This window comes from Coloeus monedula (assembly GCF_965178545.1).
Source record: "Coloeus monedula genome assembly, chromosome: 20".
NCBI classification, from domain to species: Eukaryota; Metazoa; Chordata; class Aves; order Passeriformes; family Corvidae; genus Coloeus; species Coloeus monedula.
In genome coordinates, this window is record NC_138800.1 from 9193013 (window position 1) to 9217673 (window position 24661).

At 47.3% G+C, this 24661-nt stretch overlaps 2 protein-coding genes across 9 annotated transcripts in view; both read right to left on the reverse strand.

Moving 5' to 3' along the window:
* Window positions 1-2737, reverse strand: part of BCAS3 (BCAS3 microtubule associated cell migration factor) — a 300156-nt gene extending 297419 nt beyond the window's left edge. For 4 of the 7 annotated variants that reach the window (XM_082294442.1, XM_082294446.1, XM_082294445.1 and 1 more), the window contains exons 1-2: window positions 2669-2737; window positions 1217-1304 (exon numbers count right to left, since the gene is read on the reverse strand). In XM_082294442.1, the coding sequence (XP_082150568.1) occupies window positions 1217-1287 (71 nt within the window). In that variant the 5' untranslated portion in view covers window positions 1288-1304; window positions 2669-2737. The remainder of the gene's footprint in view (window positions 1-1216; window positions 1305-2668) is intronic. The other 3 variants (XM_082294444.1, XM_082294443.1, XM_082294441.1) reach the window with 1 other exon arrangement.
* A 2335-nt stretch (window positions 2738-5072) lies between these two features.
* On the reverse strand, window positions 5073-23832 carry PPM1D (protein phosphatase, Mg2+/Mn2+ dependent 1D). 2 transcript variants are annotated; one of them, XM_082294381.1, is made up of 6 exons: window positions 23260-23832; window positions 18775-19000; window positions 16422-16546; window positions 10642-10832; window positions 9615-9854; window positions 5073-6483 (listed from the first exon to the last, which is right to left on the reverse strand). In XM_082294381.1, exons 1-6 carry the CDS (start codon window positions 23696-23698, stop codon window positions 5938-5940), a joined length of 1767 nt encoding a protein of 588 aa, XP_082150507.1. In that variant the 5' UTR covers window positions 23699-23832; the 3' UTR covers window positions 5073-5937. The 2 variants fall into 2 exon arrangements, with proteins under 2 accessions (XP_082150507.1, XP_082150506.1); XM_082294380.1 differs by having other exon boundaries at window positions 18775-19003.
* Window positions 23833-24661: the final 829 nt, after the last annotated feature.

Sequence of the window (24661 nt, forward strand, 5' to 3'; positions counted from 1 at the left end):
TTGAAAAACTCCCAGGGAGATGTCTTTAAAGTGGTTAAAAACAACATAACCCACAAAAAGGCCCAATCTTCTTTTAATAATGATATAGAAACTTAACATGAGCAGCAGAATGCTGCTGAGTGCTGAGCACACACAGATCCATCAAAGAGTGACATTTTTGAGGCACAAACAGGTACCTCAAGAACAAGACACCACAGTTAAAAAAAAAATAAAAGCAGATAATCATCTTTTTACAGTGTTTTTCTGTTATAATATTTTAAGCATATTATGAAGAAAATGTCATTACAGAGAGAAATGCATTTGTTGAGGAATTCTGCCACATTAAAAAAACAGCTGCAAGACAAACCTCTAACACAACTTTTTGTGCTACAACAATCCATTTCTTGTGCTCTCCAATAAAAATAAAGTGAGTCTTGTTTCTGGAAATACAGAGTTATCTCCAAGAGCACAGCAACACCTCCTGAAGTGGACATTTCCATATGGTGCCATTTTGCAGCAGCATCAGCATCCCAAGGAAGAAAGAAAAACTGCTACAAAACTCCCTTAATAGACACAGAAAAGACCATAAATCTTCTAGGCTGTCTTACAGCCAAAAAGCTCCTCTGCCATGAGAGCACCCCCATGAGAACACAGTGAAAATCAGGATACCCAAGCACAAAAATTGTCTGTCAGGTGCTCTGACCAAAAGGATGGAGCTTCTTTCTTTTTACTTGGTTTTGTTCTTTTAAGTCAAAAAAAAAAAAAAAAAAAGAAAAAGAATCCAAATTCTCCTGCCTGGAGAATTTTAATGACAAGTTTTGTATGTTTTAATATATCCACTCCTGGGACATGGTGTTATTAAAAAGAATAGCAAGAAAGGAACATGTGTGGCACATCTCTCTGGCCTAAGGAAGAGGCTGGCATCACTTTTCTACATTGCAATGTTTGTACAGCAAAATGGTGCAAACACCAACACAACTTTGCAGTATATTAGCTTTTAAATATACAGCTTTGGTATACAAGTGCAAAGCATCCCACTTAGGGAGCCAGCTGGCACCCAGGAGACAGAAATGCCACGTGTGTTGACTTTATTGGACAACAACACTCAACGCAACAAAACTGCAGTGTCAACACAAGCTGGCTTTGGGGGAAAAAAACCCCAAACCAGCTCAGGCTGGGCTCTTCTACAAGGAAATCAATCATTTCAGTAAGGGCTGTTCTTCTAGAAGATTCTTACGTGGCAGCTTGTGGGCGAACCACCACTCCTCCAGTGCAGCGACTGGGGCGGCGCGGGGACTCTGTGGCCATCGTTCCTGGGCACACACCTGCAACAAACACAGGCACTTTGAATAAAATCCCCACAGCATTATTGATTACATTACTTCTTGATGTATTCTTCAAGGCAGTAAGAGAGAAACTCCACTTACGCAGACCTGTAGGCCTCTTTACAGCACTTTTTTTAATAAGGAAAAGAAAATCATGCACCGAAGTGGCAACTTCAATCACTGGAATGTTTGTGAAAACAACCAACCACAGATCTGCATGATAAAGTGCAAAATTATCTGAAACTGCAGTAGGTGATCTTTAAGGAGCCCTCCAACCCAAACCATTCTATGATAGTGGTACAGGTACACAACTGTCATCACCATTACATAAACCCACTATTTACTAATGGGCTGCTGTCTTGGAAAATAATCATATAAAAATAACGTGCAATCACAATTGCAGTGTACTGTACTCTTGAAAGTGGGGGTTACACTGCAGTTCACACATTCTACTGCTTGATATCAGCTTTTTGTGCCATCCTCAAGCTTTCCTTCACACTTCTGTTCTCCGGGGGAAAATGCTGTGTAACATTCCTAAAGGCAGCAGGCACTTGAGGAGCACCACAGATCCCAGCCAGCTCTTCAGTGAACCCCTCGGCTGCTCTGTTGGGTCCCCCCACCCCAAACCTGTCCATAAAGTAAAAGAAAAACCCAAATCCCAAACACGGTATGGGTTATCACCATCATTTCACGTCAGGGCAGACTTTGCCTGGGCCAGCTCATTAAGGGAGGCAGGATAACCACTCAGAAATTAGTAACGAAATAATAATTAACAACAGAACGTTCATCAACACAACAGCAGCCTGACACACACGCCGAGGAACCTTGAAAGCCGAAATATCACGGAAAGGATGAAATCACCCCACAGACACCTGCGCCTGCCGTGCCCTGAGTACCAACACCCTGTGACACCCCACCCTGAGGGAAGGGAGCACCGGAGCAGATTTTAGCTCCTGATCTGGGCCTCGGCACAGCCGCGCCTCAGCTCGGGACACCCGCGGAGCTGCCACGGCGGGGCTGAGCGGCCCCTCCAGAGCCCTGACAGCGGCCGGGCCGGCCTGGGCACCCTCCGCCGCCGCTATTGAGAAACTCCACACCCAAACACTCCGACCTGCCCGGCCTCTCTCCCGCCGCCGCCCGGTGAGCGGGGCCGCGGCCTCCCGGAACGCGCCCACCCCGCCGGCCGCCCCTCGCTTTACACCCCGCGCCTTCCGGCCGCAGCTGCCGGGGGTCCCCCAGGCCTCGCGGCCGGGCCCGCCCTGCCCGCCGCCCCCCGCTCCGGCCGCTTCCCGGCCTGGGCTCCCCGCGCGGCCCCTCCGAGCCGCCGCAGCGCGGCCCCGAGCGCGGCCCCGGCCGCCCCTCACCTGCCGGGCTGCCGGCGCCACTGACACTGTTTGGGACCCCCCGGGCAATGACACCCAGCGCTCCGCTCCCGCAGCCAATCAGGGCGCTCCGAGGGCGGGCCGCGCGCCGCTCTCAGCCAATGGGCGGCCGCGCTGCCCGGCGGTGGGCGGGACGCGGCCGGGGCGGCGAAAGGCGGGCGGTGCTGCCCCCCCCGCCCGCCGCGCGCCCCGCGGCTTTGTTTACATCGGAGATCTCGCGAGAGCCGCCGCGCGCCGGGGCCGGCCCCGCGCACGTGGGGCGGGGAGGGGCGGGGGGCGGAGGCGGGGCCGCGCGCCCGGGGCCGCGCGCACCGGATTGGCGGGGAGGGGGCGCGCGGCCCCGCCCGCGCGCGGCCGTGCGCGGTGACGTCACGTTGAGGGCGGGGCCGGGGGGGCGCTGAGGGCGGGCGGGCGCTGAGGGCGGCTCAGGGCGGGACGGGCTCGGGACAGGCCCGGGGCGGGTGAGCGGGGCCGGGAAAAGGTGGGGGACGAGCAGAACGCTGCAGGCAGAGAGTCCTCGCAGGGTAGAGGCCGCAGGACCGAGGCGTCCCTCAGCTGGAGCGTCTCCAGGCCGGAGCGCTCATGGACAGCTCAGGTTCGTGAGGAGAAGGAGCTGCGGCGGCTGAGGAGGGGCCTTAGAGCGCCTTCCAGTGCTCAAAGGGGCTCCAAGCGCCATGGAGAGAGACTTTGGACAAGGGCGTGGAGTGACACGACACAAGGAATGGCTTCACACTGATAGAGGGTGGATTTTGATTATAAATTGTTCCCTGTGAGGGTGGGGAGGCCCTAGCACAAGTTGCCCCACAAGAGAAGCTGTGGCTGCCCCTGGATCGCTGGAAGTGCCCAAGGCCAGGATGGACAGGGCTTGGAGCAGCCCGGGCTAGTGGAAGGTGTCCCTGCCCATGGGTGACCTTTAAGCTCTCCTCCAGCCCAGAGCAGCCTGTGATTTATGTTTACAGGTGTCCAGCCCTGCACAGAGCCCTCAGGGTGACACATTCGGTCCTGGTTCAGGTTTCCAGACAGCGGCACCAGGTCAGGAGGGGTTGACCTGCTCTGGTAATGCACCTGACTTCTGTGACAACATCATCCACATACCAAGAGAATGAAACAATTACTGAAGAGTAACCCAGCAAACATTCACAAAGTGGCTGTTACCAGGTTTGCACAGATCAGAGCTTTATTTCGCAAGAAAAAGTTGTAACTCAGGTTTGATTTCACCAAAGGAGCCTCTGTTAAAGTTACTAGGTGTAAAAGTCCCTGTCTCAGCTTTGAAGATTAATTCCAGAGAAGTCAAATGATAAAGAAGTGCGCACAGTACACCCAGGAGCAAACTGCTGCCAGTTTCTATCAGCAGGGAAGTTTCTGTCCAGTCCAGAGGAGATTTGAATGTTTAATTCTGACCATCATCCAGCAGCTTTCCCAGCAAAAATTGTAAGGTTGGGATAATTTATTAATTGTAAAAAAAGCCAAAAGTTGGAGAAGCCCAAGTTTAGAACTGCTTGAGGAAACTTCAGATAATGAGGTCCATTTCTGAGTGCAGCAGAGCTCTATGAACATTTAAATTTTGCTTCTGTGTAGAGCAAAAAACCTGAGAAATTGACTACAAATCTTTTTTCTTTCGCATATTTCCCTTATAAGCAATAGTACAGTCATCTAATCAAGGTGTTACACTCACCTTTAGAAGGTTCAGTGCAAATTAATTGCAAATAGATAATTATTACCTTAGTTCGTTGCAAAGGTTGTTGCCAGGTAGTTGCCACACACAGTTGTGGCCGCTGTAGCCTTTCCTCCCCATCTGGGGTAGAATTTCAACATCACAGCAAAACTTTATTAACTGAAGTTACTTCCCACATACACAGAAATAAATTCTTGCAGGATGCAATTTGGACAGGCTGTTACTTTCATCTCCTAAGGCAGCGCTGTGTTCTCAGCATGGATGAAAGAGAGTATTTTCAGGAATAAAATCCCCTGGGATTTCTGTAACCATGGTAACACGTATAGATAGCAGGCCTGGTTCTAACCCGTGTTTTATTGTTCCAGCAGTAAAGAACTGGGTTCTATAAATAACCATCCTGGCCACTGGAATAAAGTACTGGCCTTTTGCTTTCCCACCAAAATAAAATTTTAAAAGTTAATATACTGCTACAGTTAAACATTCAGGATAAAGTGCCAAGATCAGCTCTGTGATAAATCTAAGTGGGATGTCTTGTTTCCTAAGCCTCAGTAAGAAAGGGGAGAGTATTCAGATTTTTAATGAATACCAGATAAATATGATTTTTTTTGTAATAATAAATTCATATTTCACTGCCGAATAAATAACAGACCTTAAGCTTGAAATAAAAATTAAAAAATAAAAAGCATCCCCATAAAATTTTCATGTGTTTTATTGAGGTGAACATACACATGGTCCACATAGTCAATGAAAATAGTCATAAAATAATTTAAGAACTTGTGTTGAAAGGTATTAGCAGCACCATTGGTATTGGAATAGCAGAAAACACATCTCAGAAGGGCGGTTATGCCTGGATAAGATGCCATCGTTTGGAACAGGGGATGGGAATGGCTTTGTCGGATGCTCTGGGGAGTTGGAGTCTTTAAAACACACTTTTTTTGCTAAATACTTTTGACGATTATTGTTACAAAAAATACAACTAAATAAGATACTGCATAGTATTTTAATTAACATAAAATCGACACTGATGTGTGTAAAGCAAGACTCAAATCTCTGCTTCCACATACATTTCATTTCTGAGTAGAGAAATCTAAAATTTAAAACCAAAATATAGACCTAGTGTATTCTCTAAAAGACACACTTTAGGTGGAACGTATCAGACTACGAAAATACATATCTTCCATTCTGTTTAATAATTTACTTTAGTTAAAAAGTTGTGAAATTCTCCTCACAAGAAGTGTATACAAATTGATGACTTTAGTAAATTAACAAAAAGGATTATTTTACTTTTTGTTTTTGTTTTTTTAAAACAAGGCTTAGCCCCGCCGTAACAATTATACAAGGAAGAAAAGAGACTACATTTATATGAAGGAATACAAATTTACACACATTTTACAGTGACTTATACCCTACACATCTACAAAATTCACAGTTATAATACAAGCAAGCACAAGGCTGGGATAAAGCTGTCGGATACCAAAAAATGTTCCTACTTTAAAAAAAGATCAACGGGAAGAGCTTCAAACTTGTGCACCCACTTGCAAGCTGGGCCGGGATGGCGAGGCCGCTGCCAGCAGGCTCAGCAGACACACACGGCTTTCCTGGGCGGGTGGAACAGGGAGCTGCCGAGCTTCTTCTGCCCGCGGAGGCTGCGCCGCATCGCCAGCTTGGACGGCGTCCTGCGCTGCGGGGTGGCGGCCGCGCCCTCGCCCGGGCCCCGGCCCAGCCCCCGCCGCGGCTTCTTCACCGCCGGGCCCGAGTTGGATTCCTCCAATGTCCGCTTAAAGTTGGCCGGCGGCGTCCTCTCCGCGTCCTGCGCCTTTGTTTGGCCGTTAGGGGACACCTTGAAGCCTTTTTGGTCCGTGCCTGAATTGGCCGAGTTGGAAGGGGAGAGGCTGACTGACAAACCATTGCTGTAGGATTCCTGTAGCCTCAAAGCCAGGGCTTTGCTGCACTTCTCCTCCTGGGGGCCTGAATCCTTCGGGGTTCCTCCTGAGGAAGGTAAATTGCTTTTGGCAATCTCGTTTGGCAGCTCCAGGTATTGTTCTGAGAGCATGTTGCTGTGCAGGAGGGGAGGAATGGGCTCAGCAGCGTTCAGTCGTGGCCAGGGGTCATCTTCTAAAAGCTGAGGGAAAAGAAACAAAATATTTAGGCATAAATACAATCATAGACTCACAGAATGATTTGGGAAGGGACCTTAAAGATCTCTTAGTTCCAAACTCTGTCATGAGCAGGGACACCTTCTGCTATCCCAGCTTGCTCCAAGCCCCGTCCCACCTGGCCTTGGGACAGACTTTATCCTTTGAGGGTGGAGACAGTGTTTAGAAGTGCGACACTTTTAGAATTTCCCTAAACCTTATCAAAGGCAGAAGAATCCTACTCCAAAGCAGACTCATTCCTCTCCCTGTTGAGAGGTGGAGGGAGAGGTGAACTGCAGCTGTAGAACACAGATCTGCAGGCAGCTGCTGGGAATTCAGGAAAGAAGCAGTGCCTGTAATCTCTGCAATTTTCAGCAGCAGCATTTCCAAGCCTCAGACAGGACTCCCCTCCATCAGACACCGACAGAGGCACTGCACTGCCCTCTGATTTCTGCATGGTCCCTGGCCAAGCACCATCAGGGCAAACAACAGGAACAGGCTCCTGACCTTTGTTACGTTCAGCACTCTCAGTTTCTGCACAACCAGGTTAGCAGGGGCTGGACAAACTCCTCCTCACAGCTCTCCCCGCTGCCCACAGAGAGGGGCAATGTCAGACACAGCCATCTAAAAACAGTTCCTGTTCACTATGCAAAGTTACACTTCTTATTGCCTAGGGATTCCTCCAGCTCCATCCCTCACAGCCACTCCCCGGGAAGCAGAGTCACAGAGATGTCCTGAGAACCAGGCACTTCCTCAACTCTGACCCTCATCTCTTCTGCAGCCTCTGAGAAGTGTTTTTGCCTCATTCTCAGTTTTACCAACAGGAAAACGGGGACAATACTTGCTCTCACTATCCACGGGGGGATTATGAAAATTAGTGTTGATGCAGTGCTCTGAAGATAGGAATTCTGACCTTATTAAAGATTTAATTGTGAAGAAATCCCTGGTTACCCAGTGAGCCCTTCAAAAGTAAATTTCAAGGCCACACTACACACCCTCAGTGGAAGGCAAATGGCAGCTATTATTTTAAGAAAATCATGTGCTGGAAACTGAAATGCAGACAGCTGAACCAGTCAGAGCAACACCTCAGGTGAATAAACAGACACTTCTGAAGTCACAGCCCAGAACAACTCCAGGTTTAATAAAATGCACTCCAAAAGAAAAGATAATTGGGATTGTTCCCAGCATCCACACTGGTTTTCTACTCCTCTCTACTCCTCTGTTGCTCCACATGTGTAGACAAAACCATTTAGATAATATTCCTTTACTACATTTAGCAACACAAGAGGGAAGACCTTTAAGAATGGTATTTTAAAGGCTACTCTTCATCTCAGTTCCTGCAGAACCCAGAAGGACACCAGATCACACACGCAGAGCAGCTCTGGCAACGCTGCCTCAGCTGCTCAATGTAATTTTTGACATTGTGTCACATAAAACTCAGTTTTATGTTTTTTATTGTGCAAGACATTTAATGTTGTGGCTCTTTTCTCCAACATCTCCTGCTGGTGCAAACAGCTGAGACTGAACAAGGCTTTGGGAAGCCAAGGAAAGGCAGAGGATGGACTGCTGGAGAGTGATGTAGCAAAACAGGAAAAATAACCCACAAATCACCAATTTAATTTCTCAACAATCCAATCAATCTTTCTCACTGGCCTCAGGAATACTGGAATTAATTTGGTATTAGTAATTGCTGCCAGAAGGATAAGCAATTAAGAAATACTTTTGTTTAATTAAGAAACTTTGGTCTCCAACTCTTTCCAAATTAATTGTTTTGGCAGGTAGCAGCTGTCAGGAATCAAGGCCATCCCTGCTTCCTTCACAGAAACTGTGACTGAAAATTTTAGGAGCATTTACAATTTAATTTTTTTCTTCAAGATTTTGCTAGGTTTAAAGCTTTTTTCATGGCTTTTACTCCACTAGATGAAAGGGGAGGAGACAAAGTTGAAGCTTGCCATTTTATTAGCAGCTTGTTTCTCCCAAGGGAATGTTCAAAACTCCCTTTCTAATTTCTGCTTTCTTTTCCTTTGCCCAAAGGACAAGTATCTGAAGATACTGCAGAACATCAAAGGACAGTAACTTAAATCAGGAGCAGCTGGTAATTACTGAAACAAACAGCCACTCATAACTACACTCCAGTTCTTAGAGGGGGGGAAAAAGCCACAAAACAACAAAACAAAAACCCTCTGAAGAGCTCTGCTTTATGTTAATGGCTCAAACTCCAGAAAGACCTTATGTTATGATGTCTCTTCCTCCAACAAAGAACATCAAATCAACCAAAGGATGATAACGAGATCTCCCAGAACAGGAAGAAAATGTTCTTTTACAGCAACATGTGTTGGAACAAATTAACCTTAAAAAATAAAATAAAAGCCCAACCACAACCAAACAAACCCAAATCAAAGCACCCCCTGTCAGGAACACATTCACAATCTGCAATCCCTGGGCTGGGCAAGCTACACAAGCAAGACAGAATGAAAAACTGCAGCTCAGCCTAAAAATTAAGGGGATGTGTTGGGTTCTTGCTCTTCTAAACCTCTGGTCCCGACTCTGGTTCCTCTCTCTCTCAAAAGGCTGCCTTGGATTTTGGGGAGGATCTTGGAAAACTTACTTGTAAGAAACAATACATTTCAAGGTTTGTGAAGTTACAGTACTAATTTCTCCCACATCAGGGAGGGAGCACAGATCAACAACTACCAATAAACAACCATCGGCAATTCTGAAAATTCATACATTCGAACATTAAAGGCCGAGTGTTAATGTCTTTTAAGAAACATTGTTAAAAGTTGGTCCATTCCTCCAAACCTTTGCACGTGGAACTACTGAGGATATGTTAAATTCCTGGATTACAACTGTAGCTTTCACAGAATATCCAGAGCTGGAGGAGACCCACAAGGGTCATCGAATGGCAACACCATGTTTTAGCCAACTGATCGAACCTCAGCAATAGATTATCTAGACATACACAGTAAACATTCAAAATTAAAACAAAGCAACATTAAAAGGTGATGTAAACTGACAGGTCAGGGAAGTTTCTACAAGTATTGCTTCATCTCTGGCAACGCTCTGATTGCTCCAGGGAGCTGGGGGAAGGCAGACAGGGACCACAGAGAGCCCTTACCTTGAGCGGGGGCGTGCAGCAGCGGGAGGGGGTGAGGCTGCTGGCATCGGGGCTGCTGTAGCTGGGCCCCTCGGCCAGGTTGAGCACCAGCTCCTCGTCGCCGTCCCAGCGGCCGCGCTCACGCAGGGGGGCGATGCAGATGACGATGGCGCTCGTGTTGTCCGCCCGCAGCATCCGCTGCCTCCAGCGGCCCAGCGCCCGCCCCACCAGCATCCGCGCACAGGACTGCCGCGCCTCGCCCTGGGGACACGGGGACACAGGGGTCACACGGAGCCACCAGCACCTGCCCCGGGACACGGGGGGGGTCACAGAGGGCAACCAACCAACACACAGGGCAACCAACCAACTACACAGCCGCGAGGCACTTCATGCCACACAGACACACACATTCCTATAAACCACGCCCCAAAGTGCCTCCATTCAGAAATCCGAATCAAAACACATCTTCCTTCGTAACAAAATACAGCTTTAAATTGGTTTGTGGTATAATCCACATATATACAGTGCTTTAAACGGTGTAAATAGTTTGTAACTCATCAGTAGCTTGTAATAGGTTGGAACACAACCTACAGTCTTTCCGAAGTCCCTCACGGGGTTTGCAGAGTGTTTACGCTCTGATGCTCCATATGAATTGTCAAGTGTTTTGTAAAATAAATCAGAGAATAATTTAATTCAGTCTAAACAACTGTCTGCATTATAACGTGCACCTTAATGTAATAATGTAAAATAAATTTAATATTCAGACAGCATTTTGAGTAACTTCCTTAGAGAAGAAACTCATTCTCTCCTTTATTACTCATAGACAACACCCTGCTAGTCAAATTTCCCCAAAACAAAAAGCAAATACCTTAAGATCCCTGGTATTTAACATCAACCACATTGTAACAACTTTTATCATGTGGCAAAACCGTCACTATGCCTAAACCCCACCAACTCTGTGGGGTACTTTTCATCCCTACCAGACTGAGCAATTTTTAGAGGTAACAAGTATGAAATTTCTGCACTGACTCCTGGCCACTGCTCTCACCATGAAATACTTCTTCTCCTCATGATCCTGGCACATGGAGATGGCATCCTGAGGTGGGATCATGTTCCAGAGCCCATCACTGCCAAGGATGATGTACTTGTGCTTCTGGGGGTCGATGGTGTGCACGCTGGTGTCGGGCTCAGGGGACACAACAAATTCCCCACTGTAGAAGTCATAGCTCCAAAGATCACCTGGCAAAGCAGAAAATGGGTTGGAATTGTTACATAACACATGAGACATCTCACTCTTGGAAAATAGAGAAAAATGTTCCCAGGAAAACCATCCCCACCAGCCTTGAGTCATCAGCAGGAACACAAAGATATTCCAGCCCAGTCACGGCTCAGCTGCTGCCACCTTCTAATCACATTTAACTTAAACCAAGCTGTATTCAGAGGTCTTCTACTCTCTTAAAACAAGTATTTGTGGGAAAAGGAGAAATGGAACAGATTAATACCTAGAAAAATGGTGAAATCTCAGTTGCTGTCCAAACTAAAACCTATTTGAATTAATCAAGTTCTCCTTAAACCAAAGTAAAACCTTGATTTGTTGATCCCACACCAAATGTGCAAATATTTTTGTGTGCAGGTGCCACAGGGAAGGGACAAAGGAAAAAGCAGAGGAGGAGACCGAAGCCTTTTCCCTGTTAAATTCCCTTTGCCATTCCTTTTCCTCCCACAGCACGAGCATCACTTGCAAAGCCACACAGGGCTCTCTGCAGCTGAACACCATGTGCCAAGTTTGGGAGCTGGAGAGAAGCCACAGGAACACGGGCACTGCCTGAGCTCCAGCAGGAAGGCAGAAAATCAGAGCTCAAGCCTCTCCCTAGGACGGCCTCATGCAGGGAACATTTCTATTTTTAAATCTCTCACTGTGTGAATGAGTTTGGGGTCACCTCACCAGAAACAAAGCTGAACAACACATCTGAGTCAAATCATCCGCTGGTTCAAGAGCTCCCTCCAAACCATCCTCAAGTAAAAACCACTCCAGCAGAAAAATGCATTTCCACATCAATTTATTTCAATTCTATTTATCAAGTATACTTGAAAAATTAAAAACCTTTTCTAAGGCTAGGCCTTCAAATCAAGAATGGTAATTATTTCCCCTAACAATTCCTTTTTATTTATTTCCATGTTCACAAACAGCTTCCTATAGTGATAAGCAACAAAAAGTAACATTATTATTATTATTGCTTGCAAGCACTGACTACATTTTTCTGTGCAGAACACACAGCTTTAAAAGCAGAAATTAATTAAAATGTCAGAGTTGAGCAGCAAACAGAAGCTCAACAACTCAAACTCAAGAGTAAGGTTTTGTCAGGCTCTTCCTTTGCTGGACAAAGCCTGAAGCTTCTTCCACATCCATCAGCACCCTTTTAAAGACAATAAATAAGCTTTTTGTCTTCCTCCTTGCCTCCATTAGCTTTGCCTTAAGCTATCAACCAGTTGAAAAGACTTTTCCAGAATCAGGAAAGGGAATACTTCAACTCAATTACCCCACTCCACCGCAGCCAGCAGGGCCGGCCCATCCTCATTAAAGCCCCGATTCTCCCCGGCTGCAGCAGCAGCAGCCCCGCAAGCACATGCTGCTAATGAGAGCTAATTAAAAGCCAAGCCTGCTCCTACAGAGGTGCACTCGGCTGCCACAGGCTCCCAACAAAGCCAGCTGGCAGCGAGATCAAAATAAATACTGTAACACGAGAGCTGAGCTCCGGCACGGCAATTATTGGATGTGAATTGCCACGGAAAGTCCTCCTGCACTCAGAGTTTCTCACATCGATCGCTCTGTCACGGCCACAGCAGGTAAAATAAACAGGAGCAGCATCAATTTCCAATGTACATAATATTTTTACACGTCCATTTCCCACTTTGTTCATATTCACGTAGGAGAAATGACAACATGTTATTAGGTGAATCGGTTTTTAATTAAAAATACTGTGCTGGGTGATAAAAATAACCTGATGTTCATTCATTTGGGTTCATCTACACACACGTCATCATGTCCATCTGCTGCCCTTCCCGAGGAGGCAGCCAAGCAACCATGGCACTGATTTCAGGGGATCTGCTCCAAGAGGAAGAGGGCTCCTTGTAAGGATAACTGGGAATATCACAGTGGCCACAAGGCCGACTCCGAGGGTCATAAACTTGCTGAAGGCACAGAGTGACTCTCACAGATCCGTCCACTCTGAGCCCCCCAAGGCCAACCCATCTCACAGGATGGGGGACATCCTCTTCCCCCCCCGAAGGGCAGAGCTTCCCCAGCCTAAGCCAGAGCCTCCTGGAGCTGTGGCCAGCTGTGTCCCCTCCCTGGCCAGCTGGACAGCTCAGCGTCCCCAGCAGCCCAGGAACACAAGCCTGGAGAGGTGCTTTCCATGGCAGCCTCTGTCACAACTCTGGGAAGGGAAAAGGCAGAGGAGAGCAGCCAGAAAGCAGAGAACACGTTTCCCTGAGCATTTCAAAGTGCTCTGAAGTCTTTAATTCTGTTCCAAAGCAAGCAGACAGAGCAGTGACCCTCTGGCAGCCTGGGAAGCTGGGATGTGCCAAAGGCTGGTGTTACAGGGCTGGAATGCCAGGCTCTCAGGCTGCCATTTGGGAGCCAGACTATTTTTGTTCTCAATTAAAACCCAAACATTTACAAAACTCTTGACAATCTTGTTCTTTTAAAACTTACACACTGGGAGCATTTCTTTCAGTGTGAGGTTTGCACATTTCTTTTCCAAAAAAAAAATTATTAATGTAGTTCCTTCCATATCTTCCAGAAAAACCTGTTTCTTAGTCCTGACTCAAACCAGAATAACATACAGAGATCTACACTACATCTTACAAAATGAAATAGATGTTTGAAATCAGATACTAAAGGAGCAGGAAACTAATTCAGCTGCCTGTAAGAATATATCAAACTCTGCAGTCTCTCTTATCTGCTTACTGTTACCTTATAAATACAACAACAAACCTATTTCTAAGTCAACTGCTGCCAGGGAAGTAATTGAAGTTACAAACAAAAGCACCCATCACACAAGTGGGCTGGATTGGATTAAGCCCAAAGCTTTCTTAGAGCAAAAGCATGTCCAGAAATCACATAAATCAAGTCTTTTGTTTCTGGTGATGCTGTTTTGCATATAAAAACAGCTTTTGGTTTTAATAGAGGAAAGAAAACTACTTTTATAACTCAGTCCAAAACAAAACCTCAGTTTGATTAATCCCAGAGCTTTTAAAATCAAAGTTTTTCTCCACAAAGAGCCACAGGTGCCTTCATAGGATGTGTGCAACACAGAGATCCCCAGAGCACAGCACACACTCTACATTTGGCACAGCATACTCACTATTTTGTCTCAGGGCTGAAGAAAATTGTACAAGCTAAGGAAAGACATCCTATGGACAGGAAAAGAATCCCAAATGCACCCCAAGTTTGTCTGGTTTAATAGAGATAAAATAGAAAGGCAATTATCAACAGAAGCTGGAAATTGCTGTGCAGTACTTTAATACAACTTATAGAATTCCATGTGATTGATCTTCATGGTGGGGCCTACAATGGAGCAGGAAGGAAAAACTGAGTGGCAGCTGTGTCTACTCTGTTTGGTAATTAAAGAAAAAATAGTTAAATGCATGTAAAAAAAAACCTAAAAACTTATACAGGGATTTCCTCAGATCATCTGAGGTCAGCCATAGCCTCTTCTGCAGGATTTCATGGTATGTGCATTCAGAGAGCATCACAAAACAGTGCTGGCACCCAGACAGTTGTTCTGGAAAACAGCTTCCCTATCCCTGTCAAAGATTCCTGCCGCAGCTCCACACGGAGTCCCTGTTCTGGCACAGAACTCCTCCTAGAGGGCAGCAGGAAATTCCTGTTCTTAGGAAGAGTCACACCTGTATGGTGGAGGCTGCTCCACCTAAAACACAGGGCTGAGTCTATTATATTCCTACAGAAAAACCAGGGAAAGCAGAGTTCATGTTCCTGCAGGAGGGAGTGGTTGAACTAACGGGTTCCTGGCTCAGGTTTCATCATTCATTCATTTAAACACCTCCCAAACACTGCCAGGTGATCCCTCACTACAGACTCATGAGTATCTATTACAAAGCAAATTAGTATAAAAAAACCCAGATGTTCTCATTGCCCAGAAAAGATCAGCAGAAGTAGCTGTGAAAATACAGAACTCTGCTACAGCTTAAAATGTTTCATTGGAAGCCACAGAAACCTGCCATGTACATTAAAGCAGCTTACAGATGCCTTACAGAGACAGCACAAAGCCCAAATATTTCTGACTTGTTATGGGGCTATAAATAAATTAAGCATTATTTAAATACTTAAATACAAACACTGCATAGCACAAATGCTTATTTTAGGGGAGAAGGACACTTCTGACAATCAGAACGGGAAAGGGTATGTCAACAGAATTAATCTGGCCAGAAGGATTTCTTCTGCACCAGGATTTTCTGCTGGCTGAATATTTGACCAATGCAACTTTTCCACAGTGCTGGGGCCAGCCTCCCCTCCTGCCTAGCTCCCAGTTGCAACCACAGCAACAAAAGATGCATCAAAATTAAGAGTCCACTTTTTGCAATCCAGGAGGAACACCTCTCCTGTCCTGCAGGAGGGAACAACAAGGATATGCTGCTCAGGGGACAAAGATTTGTTTGCTACTCACCTATTAACGCCAAAGGATTTACTCAAACTCTCAAGTTTTCCTAACCACAAAAGAAACTCTATCCTATCTAAAATAGGACACAAAAAGACATTCAGATACTGAGAGAATGTCCATAAAATTAAACTTTTAAATTTTCAGGCATCTATGACTCTTTGCTTTACACGCAGCTGTCTTTTCTGTGTTCTTTATCACTGCAAAATTCTCCTTAATCCTGGACAAATCCCTGTGGCACAGCTATTCCTGCCCGTGAAATCAGACACAGCAAGGCTCTGGAATGATCCAGACCCTGGTCCCAGAACAGCCTGTCCCCATGGGCACTGCCAGCTGACCCAGGAGCACTGACAGCACTGCCACAGGTCTGCCAAGCTGCCAGCAAGGAGTTACATCACAGCACAGCTCTTACAGGTAAAAACCACAATCCCATAAAATCAAACCTATTCTGGGTATATCTGCATAGAAGATTCTTCACTGCACAAAGAGAAAAAAAATGAACAGCCAAAGATTGGCATTTTGCAATGAAATTTAAGGGGAAAAATTACCAGAAACACTAACATTCATGGGTAAGATACATCCAATAATTCACTTAAGAAGTAGTTCCCAAAAACCATTCATCTCAAGTTTTCTAGTACTGCAATATCCCTTTATGTCCTCGGAATGAGATGCTCCTCAAAGACAGTTTCTCATTTCTAGTGCTCCCATAAAGGCAAGTTAAAGTTAAACAGATTTGACTTTCATCCCATTCTACACCAAGTCTTTACAAAAAAATTCTCCACAAAAGAAAGACTGAAGGAATTCATACACCACCCAGTAAAACTGAATTTCTGACACAAATGAAAACGTACAAGCCCTGTCTCCAGGAGGGAGAGCACCTTGGTCTCTTTCTCTTGGGACTGTAATTTTTGATTACTTGGTGGTAAAATTAAGTCCCATCCTTTGTAGGGCTGGGGCTGAAAACCCTGCAAGTCGTAAGGCGCATTCTTCTCTCCCCAACGCCACCTTTTACAGCTTTATTCAAAAAATAAATCATCGTATTTAAAATACACTTAAAAAGCCCAGACTTTCAGAAGGCAAGTGAGGAAACCCCTGTAAACTCCCTGTTTTGGCAAGCCAGGGGATAAATGAAGCTCAGGGGACTCACCGAGGGCCCTGGCCACAGCCAGGAAGGGGATCTGGTCGATGACGGTGCTGCGGCGCACGGGGCCGTTGTGGGTCAGGCGCGGCCTCTTCCACACCACGCGGTTCACACCAGACTTATTGATCACACTGAAAGCACCAGAGAGGCAGAGGTTAGACAGCAACAGGAATGAGGAAGTTGGCATCAATGAGGCAAAAACAGTTAAACGTGCAAACGTGGAGGCAATAGAGATGGCACCCTCAGGGAAGCCCACAGCACAATGAAGTATTTCAAATCACACGAGAGCACTTCAATAATTCCATATAAAGCCAAGGGGGAAAGTGAGAAGGACACAGGAAAATAAAAAACAAAGGAATGAAGACCCGGAAGAAATTCTGGCTGGTTACAACATATGCAAGAGTGTCTTTAATCTGTCAGAGAGAGCAGAACTGGATTTGCCTCCCTCAGATGAGGACTGTTAACACCAGCTACCTCAGGCTTAAATATCACACAGTTCCTGCTCCAGTCTTCTCCATCTCCCAAAATTTGGCAGTACAGGGCAGCACAGAATAGTTGAAACAACAGAAAAGAAAGGAGCAGCCTCCTGAAAGGATTTGCTTAATGGAAGGAACACCAACAGGAGGCAGGCACAAAAGAGGAATTGTCTCCAGTTGGTGTCTGCAGGAAGCAGGAGATAGGGAGAACAGCTCTGCATTTGCATGTGAACACCTGCTCTGAGACACTGAGCACTGGTTTAGCTCTCCCAGATGGCACTGGAGGGTCAAAACAGCTACAGAGCAAATAACTGGGGCAGCTGTGTCAGGCAGGGAAGAAAGAAGAACGGAGCATGAACCATCAAGGAATAAGAGCTAATGAAACCAGGAACTAGCAAAGCTTGGTCCCAACCAAACTAGGAAATAGATACATGAAAGTTCCTTTCATCCAAGGAACAGCCACTGGTAATTAGAAACTGAGCAGCTCTGGAACAGCCTCGAGATTCCTCATGCTGAAGCCATTCAAGATGCACTTCCTGACACTTCAAAGGCATTAACAACAAGGGCATGTTCAGCTCCATCCAGAGCATGGCAAAGTCACAAACACCACATCCTAAAACTTGATCTCATCCACTTGTACAACTAATGACCACACAAAGCTCACTTCAGTCACTATTGGAAAAAAAACCTCATCCCACACTAAGACCGTTACAGGGAAAAATATCATTTTAATGGAAGATTCCATCATGCTCTCCCATTAACTGTTCCCAGTTTGCTCTCATGAAAGACCAGACATTCCCAAGCACAGCTGCACAGTTCCACCTCATTCCCACCATGTGCCTCACAGCCAGTCTGGAAAAATCAGGAGGAGCACCAAGGAAAAAAAAAAAAAATTAAAAATTAACCATTCCTGTAGATACTAAGTTTCAGGGGAATGCTTTCTTTCAACCTTCAGAGATCTCCAATCTCTAAGAAATACCTTGGAAACCTACAGCAAAACTGCAGGTTATCTCTCCTGCAAAACAGCCTCTGATCAACTCCCACCTGCCACAGACACAAATATCTGAAGGTTAATGGGCTGACAGGGTTCCCAGATGAATGATGTCAACAGGAAAACCTTCAGTGATCCCTGCTCCGAGGAGGAAACCGTGCCCATCCATCTGGTGCAGCACCAGGAGGAGGCAGAACTCCCAGATCCAAGCCCTGGGGGCTGTCTCCAAATATTTGTGCCACCTGACAGAGCCCTGCCTGCTTCCCCTCACTCCCAGGGAACACATACCCACCCAAGCTCAGATGTTCCAACATCTGCCAGTTCCCACCAGGGAAGGAATGGCCCCTGGAAAGACAGGTGCTAAACCATGGCCTTAAACACAGCAAAGGCAGGGTTTTGTTTCAAATCCAGGATTTTTCTTATGTTCCCTAAGTAGAAGCTTTGAGAAGCCTACTCAACAGCTGCCATTGTCATCTCAGGGACAATGCAGAACGCCTGAGAAATTATAGTGTTGTGACAAACTGGATATTCCAGACCTCGTATCATTTTACCTGTGGGGAAAGGTAATTTGCCCAACCCGCCAGTTCCTCAGAATTTAAAGGGATATAGGCCAAAAATTACCATCTCCACTTGCAAAAAGTTGTTGGTGAACATTTAGAATTGTAACCACCCCTCAGCTGCATGATCCACCAGGAAATTAAAATTCTGGGTGTACTATAAACCACTAGCAAAAACCACAACTGTCTAACAATGGATCCCTGTAATTTATTCCCCAATAAGCTGTTAAAAACAAAAAAATAAGAGGACAAAAGAGAAACAGCTGAGATTCAGCTCCTCGTGTGCCCTCCCAAAACAAGCTCAAGCTTAGTTCAGTGAAAGCAGACACACTTACCTGCCCCCAAGGCCTTCAATTCTCTCCCTTTCTTTGGGAAGTTCTGGCTTGTGGTCCTGTGTCACCTCCACAGCTCTCACAAAGTCATCCTTGGGGTCATCCTGGACCCCCAGCACCACTCCCGAGTCGCCCACGTGGGCCACGTACATCTTGGAGCCGCGGATGATCACCACGCTGGCCGTGGTCCCCGACGTGCTGGGCAGGCCTGTCATGGTCTTGGGCCACTCTGCTGCAAGGAGAAATGAGGCAAGGAACAAACAAAAACCATGGGTTTAGTTCTGTGGAACTGGGAGTGCCTTGAAGGGTGTTTCAGAGGCTTGTGGGATGTTACAACACAGCCTGAGCTTAACCACAGCCAGGCCAAGCAGTGTCCCCAGGTCCCCCCACTCCCTTAACATCCCTCCCAAGCCTCAGCTTAAACTGACACAAGCATCAAAGCACCACGATAGGGTTCAAAAAGCTGTTTCCTCTGGTTTGATATCCCAAGCATCACTAGAAGAACACAGGGGAAGACGTGCTCTTTGGGGGCTAAACAGGATCAACCAAGTGTTTCATTGAGATTTACTCTCCACTTCCCTGTCTGAAGTAGTAGAAATGTCATAAATTCAGTTATTTGCCTGGGTATTTGATTGGCAGTCAGGATTTGTGGACATTCCTGATTCCCCTGGGAGAAAAGCTGCTATTTTACTTTCATAGGCTGAACAACAGCATTTTAGGCTGAATAATGTCTCAAATGTTTTATTCACATTTCCCTTTGGAGAGCTGAATAATTCAGGCTACCTCAAGTATGCTCTCCTTAAGTTCTACAGGAGATATCCCTGGAATTCAGAGTAATAACATACCTACACTGGTGTGAACTACACATGGTCAGGGAAATCTCTCTCAACTGCTTTGTCCTCAAACCACTTCTATGAACTCACTGTTAAATTACTCTCCCTGCTTACATCCAATCCAAATTTCTCTTTCATGCCTTTCCTATTTTTTATCTACACACTCAAACTCATCTTCTCCCAAAACTGCACAAATTGGGTGAATCAACACCTCCATTGAGCCAGCCCAGCCACACCATCCTCCTCCCCACCTCAGCACCCACAAAAACCAGGCTCAGCTCCCAGTTATCAGTTGATTCCAACTGTCAACAGCAACCTCATGTTTCTTCTTCACTGCACCCACTCACGTCTTCAGACAAACTCCAAAGGGAGCCTCATCTCCCTGTCACATTCTATCTCCTGCACTTCACAAGTCAGGCTCACACAGCACAACACAAAAATTCCACTGTGACACAAGCTGTTTGCAGGAAATACCTAACTCGGGCTGCCAAAGCACTGATTTCTCTACTTGTGCCTGTGGCACAACAAACACACAGCAAATAAACACACAAGGAAAGAAAAACACAGTTACACCTTACCCTCTGTGAAAACAGGTATTTTAACCTTCTAAAGCTTTGAATGGAATCAAAAAAAAAAAGAGAAATTAAAGTTATAGTGCTACTGAATGATGTTCAGGTGCCTGAGGGAAGAAGACACTGAAGACAACTGATGGAGAAGGAGAATTTGGAGAAGCAGAATTCACAGGCAGTATGAAGACAAAAGCTGCATTTCCTCAGCATGAGCTACCAAGACATCCAGCATCATTTAAACATTTAAGTTCCAGCAGTTCTAGCTTTGTGTTCTAAATACTAAAACACACTTTCTCCCTAGGAGCAGCTTTATTTCAAGAACACAAACATTCAATCAGCTTATTGGAAGTACTTTGTCTGGCAGTTTTAACTGTGGATATTAAATCTAACACATTCCAAATGGAAAGCAAACAAGGGAGGAAGCCAAGTGGTAATGAGGACTTCAACCATGCACTTAACAGAAAACAAGCTGCAACTAATGAGTTTCTGTCAGTGTAACAACCCCTGAACAGCAATAAAATGTATTAGAGAGTCAAATCAGTCGTTATGCGGATGGGGAGCAGAGAGAAGGAAATCACCCACTTGTGGGAGAAAAAATGATGCAGCAGCCTCAGATTTTAGGCTCAACAAAACCAGGAATTATCTGCCTGTCATCCAGGGACTGTAGTTCATGCCTTGCTCCTGTTCAGAGATAAGTATTAGATACAGCTCAGTTCTCTCTTTAGAGATTGTGTCTCACCAGAAACCAGCAAAAGTGTCAAAACTGCTGGGTTTTCTTCTGAGCTCAAGTATTAAATAAAATCAAATCCATGTACCCAAGTCCTCCACGGATCAGGAGCATCAACAGAACATCTTTCTAAAACATTTTTCTCCCCTCTACTTGAAAACCACTGGCCTTCACACTCAGCTTTGTAACTTTGAACTCATAAACTCAACTGATTCTGTAGCCTCCAAAATGAACTCTGACTCTAGAAGCTCTTTAGAATTCAGAGAATTTTATTACTATAGAATACCAAAAATTATCACCAGTAGTCAAGGGGAGTTTTTCTGCTTTTTCTGCTACTGTCATGATCCCTGTGGTTTGTGTCTATCAGGGGATAGATGGGATGACACCAGAACTTCCAACAACCTAGAGAGTAATCGAGTACAAGCTTCCCTTCCAACAGCCAACTGCAAGCAATAAAGACTCCGTCCTCCACCCCAAAATTCCAAACCATTCTCCCACACACTTCAAGATACCAACATACCCAGTCTCCATTTCATGTCCACAGTGTCACCAATACACAGCTAAAGAGCTGCTTTACACATGGTAATACGGAAAATTATTGCCTGTCAGTAGAATTCACGCTGGGAATCTGCAACACAGGATGAAGTTATAAACTAGAGATAATAATGGGTTTGTCCCACAAAACTCAGGCTATTAAGCACGTGCAGCAAGAATCAGGAGGAGCAAACATGCTCTGGAGTTTACTAAACAGCCCACCTCGAAGTGCCATCAAGGGCTCCCAGCCAGAGCTGTGTTGTTTCTCACAACAATTGAAATTGCTTCCACAACCTCGGTGCTGTTTGCTAAACACTCATTACTAAACAGAGCTTCCTGCACTCGGGCACTTCTCCTCCCTGCCTTCGGTGCTCACACAGAGTTCCAGTGACAAATACCACACCAGGGACACAGCAGCCAGAAAACTGAACTCCTTATCTTCCCCCCTCCATGCCATCACCCCCTGTTCACACATTTTGCTCCTTATCATCCAGCCCTGCAGCCCAGGAGGTCCCACACCCCATTGCCAAGGCTGTGGTCAGGTTCTGGGGCTTCTAAAATTCACACCCTTCCCTCTGTGCTCAGTACCAGTACGCCCTCAAACTCACTGTTCCTTCCCCTCTATCTCAAGTATCTGACATTTGCACAACTTCTCTATTTTGCTATTCAAGAAAAAGGAAAATGAAACTGTTTTGAAAGTATAATTTCCCCCCACCCTCCTGAATCACTTCGTTGAAAGCCCGAGGTGCTCTGAGTGCAATTCTTGCTTTTCAGGTTTCCCTCCCAAGCCAAACTGTCACTGTCATTATTTTGGATCCAGTTTTACTGTGTTCCACACCTCTCCTCACACACTGTACACTGCTCTTGCTTTTTCTCTGAGGTTTTTGAATGCCTAAATGCCTAAACAATACGCACACATTCTACACATTCTATATAAACAACCACGCTCTAAGTCAGAACCTTCATCTTACGAAGAAAAAAAACCCTTTCAGAAACTCAAACTGCAGCCTCACAAGACCTCGGGGAGAAGGATGATTATAGGAACGATGACTGTCACTTGTCTGGACATGCTCCTCTCCTTAACACTTACTTATTTACGACCACAACTTCTATGCTACTGCAGTTAAACAACTAATACAGGCACAAATACATAACGATGATATATATTTATACATCAAAATCATCCTCAGGATACTAAGTGTGTTTTCTATTTTGTCAGGGACACTGCGTATTCCCCCATGCTCACACAACGTGAGCGAGTTATAAACCAGCCACATTTCAATCCTTCCATCGGGACTCACAAAAACAGTTGGAAGCACCGTTAGGGAAAAACCCCGTTCCCGGCCCATTTCAGGTTGTTAAAATTACTTTTTTTTTTTTTCTTCTCATGATGCAAGGGAAATCTAAGGGGAAATTCAGTCCGATTCTCCAAGGCAACAAGATGAAGACCTCCCCAATGAATCGATTTTGGAGATCGACGTGTAATAACACCCTGAAAACAAACTGCAGCCCTACCATCGCACCATTCCCAGCTACGTAACACAACAGCGTGCCCTCGCCCTGTGTTTACATCTTTCTTCTCCCAGCGTGCCCTCCAGTTTTTCTTGTTTTGCCGAATTACTCGACTCAACGGCTGGGATCCCCTCCCGCGCTCCGCCGCGATTCCCGGCGCGGGGACGGCAGCGATGGAGGGAGGGAGGCGCTCACAATAGTGCGGGAGAGGGGGAGGAAAAGGCGGCTGGGAAGCGGCGCAGCGCGGGCGGGCAGGGGGGGAGCGGAGCCCGCGGGAGGGCGCGGAGGGTCCGCGGCGGGCGCTGGGACTTACGCAGCTTTTTCCACATGGCGCGGTGGCAGGCGATGAAGCCCTTGCGCAGGGCCGCGCACACCTCGGCCGGCTCCGCCGAGCAGAAGCCCTTCTGCTTCTTGATGAAGCCCCACAGGTTCTCCCGGGCGAACTGGGCCGCCTCCCGCCCGCCGTGCCCGTCGCAAACGGCGAAGAAGGCGACGGAGCGGCGCGGCCGCCGCCCGGGGCCGGTGCCGGGGGGCTGCGCCCCGTCCTCGGCCGCCCGCGGGGTCCCCCCCCGCCGCCGCCCGCTCTCGGCCGGGGGCTCGGCGCCGCTCGGGCCTGCGGGCGCCGCTCCGCCTTTGTGCGCCCCGGCCGGCGGTAGCTCGGGCTCCACCACGATGTGGGTCACGTCCTCCATGTATTTCCTGCCGCCCTGGTCGGAGAACACGCTCACCCCGAGCGCGTACGGCCCCTCCATGGGGAGAAGGGGGGGCGGCTCCGCGCGGCGGCCACCCGCCGCTGCCCGCCCGCCGACGACTATTGCTGGAGCAGGCGGCGGCGCTCGGGCATGTCCGCGGCGGCCCCGGGCCGCTCCCGCTGCCGCTCCCTGCGCCCGCCGGAACGGGAACGGGCCCGGCCCGGCCGCGCCCAGCGCCCCCTGCCGGCCCCGCCGCGGCGGAAGGGAAGGGGCGGCGGGCGCGGCCGGGGCTCCGCGGCGCCCCCTGCGGCCGGCGGGAGGGAGCGCAGAGGCGCCGGCGAGCCCCGAAACGCCGCGGAGCCCGGGCGGGACGGGACCCACCGGGACCCACCCGGTCCCACCGCCCGCCCTGCACCGACACCCCGACCGTCCCACCGCTGGGCGTCCCTGGCAGCGCTGTCCGAACGCTCCTGGAGCTCTGGCAGCCTCGGGGCCGTGCCCATTCCCTGGGGAGCCTGGGCAGTGCCCAGCAGCCTCTGGGGGAAGAACCTTTCCCAGCTCTCCCGCCTAAACCTCCCCTGACACAGCTTCAGGCCGTTCCCTCGGGTGCTGTCACTGCTCAGCAGAGAGATCCGTGTCTGCCCCTCCTCTCGCCCTCCCCAGGAAGCTGTAGAGAGCGATGAGTGTCCCCTGGGTCCCCCACGACAGGCACGCCAAAAAGGCTTCACACGGACTTCGGTAACTACAAGTAGGATGCAGAACCAGAAAAGGTTCTCTCCGCTTTGCTCCAGGAATCCCCTGGGTGTTACTCAGCCCTTGCGTCCTTCCCTGCTCCAGGAACTCCACTGTTACTCAAACCCTGGTCCTTACTTTCATCCCTGTTTTCCCACTTGATTCCCACCAATGACTCCTCTGGAATTACGCATCCCTGCACCGTTTTATGCCCGTGACTATTTAAGACATTCCCTTCACTCTGGAGGGGTTTGTGCATTTCATTTTTATAGCTGAAATTCCAGACATTGT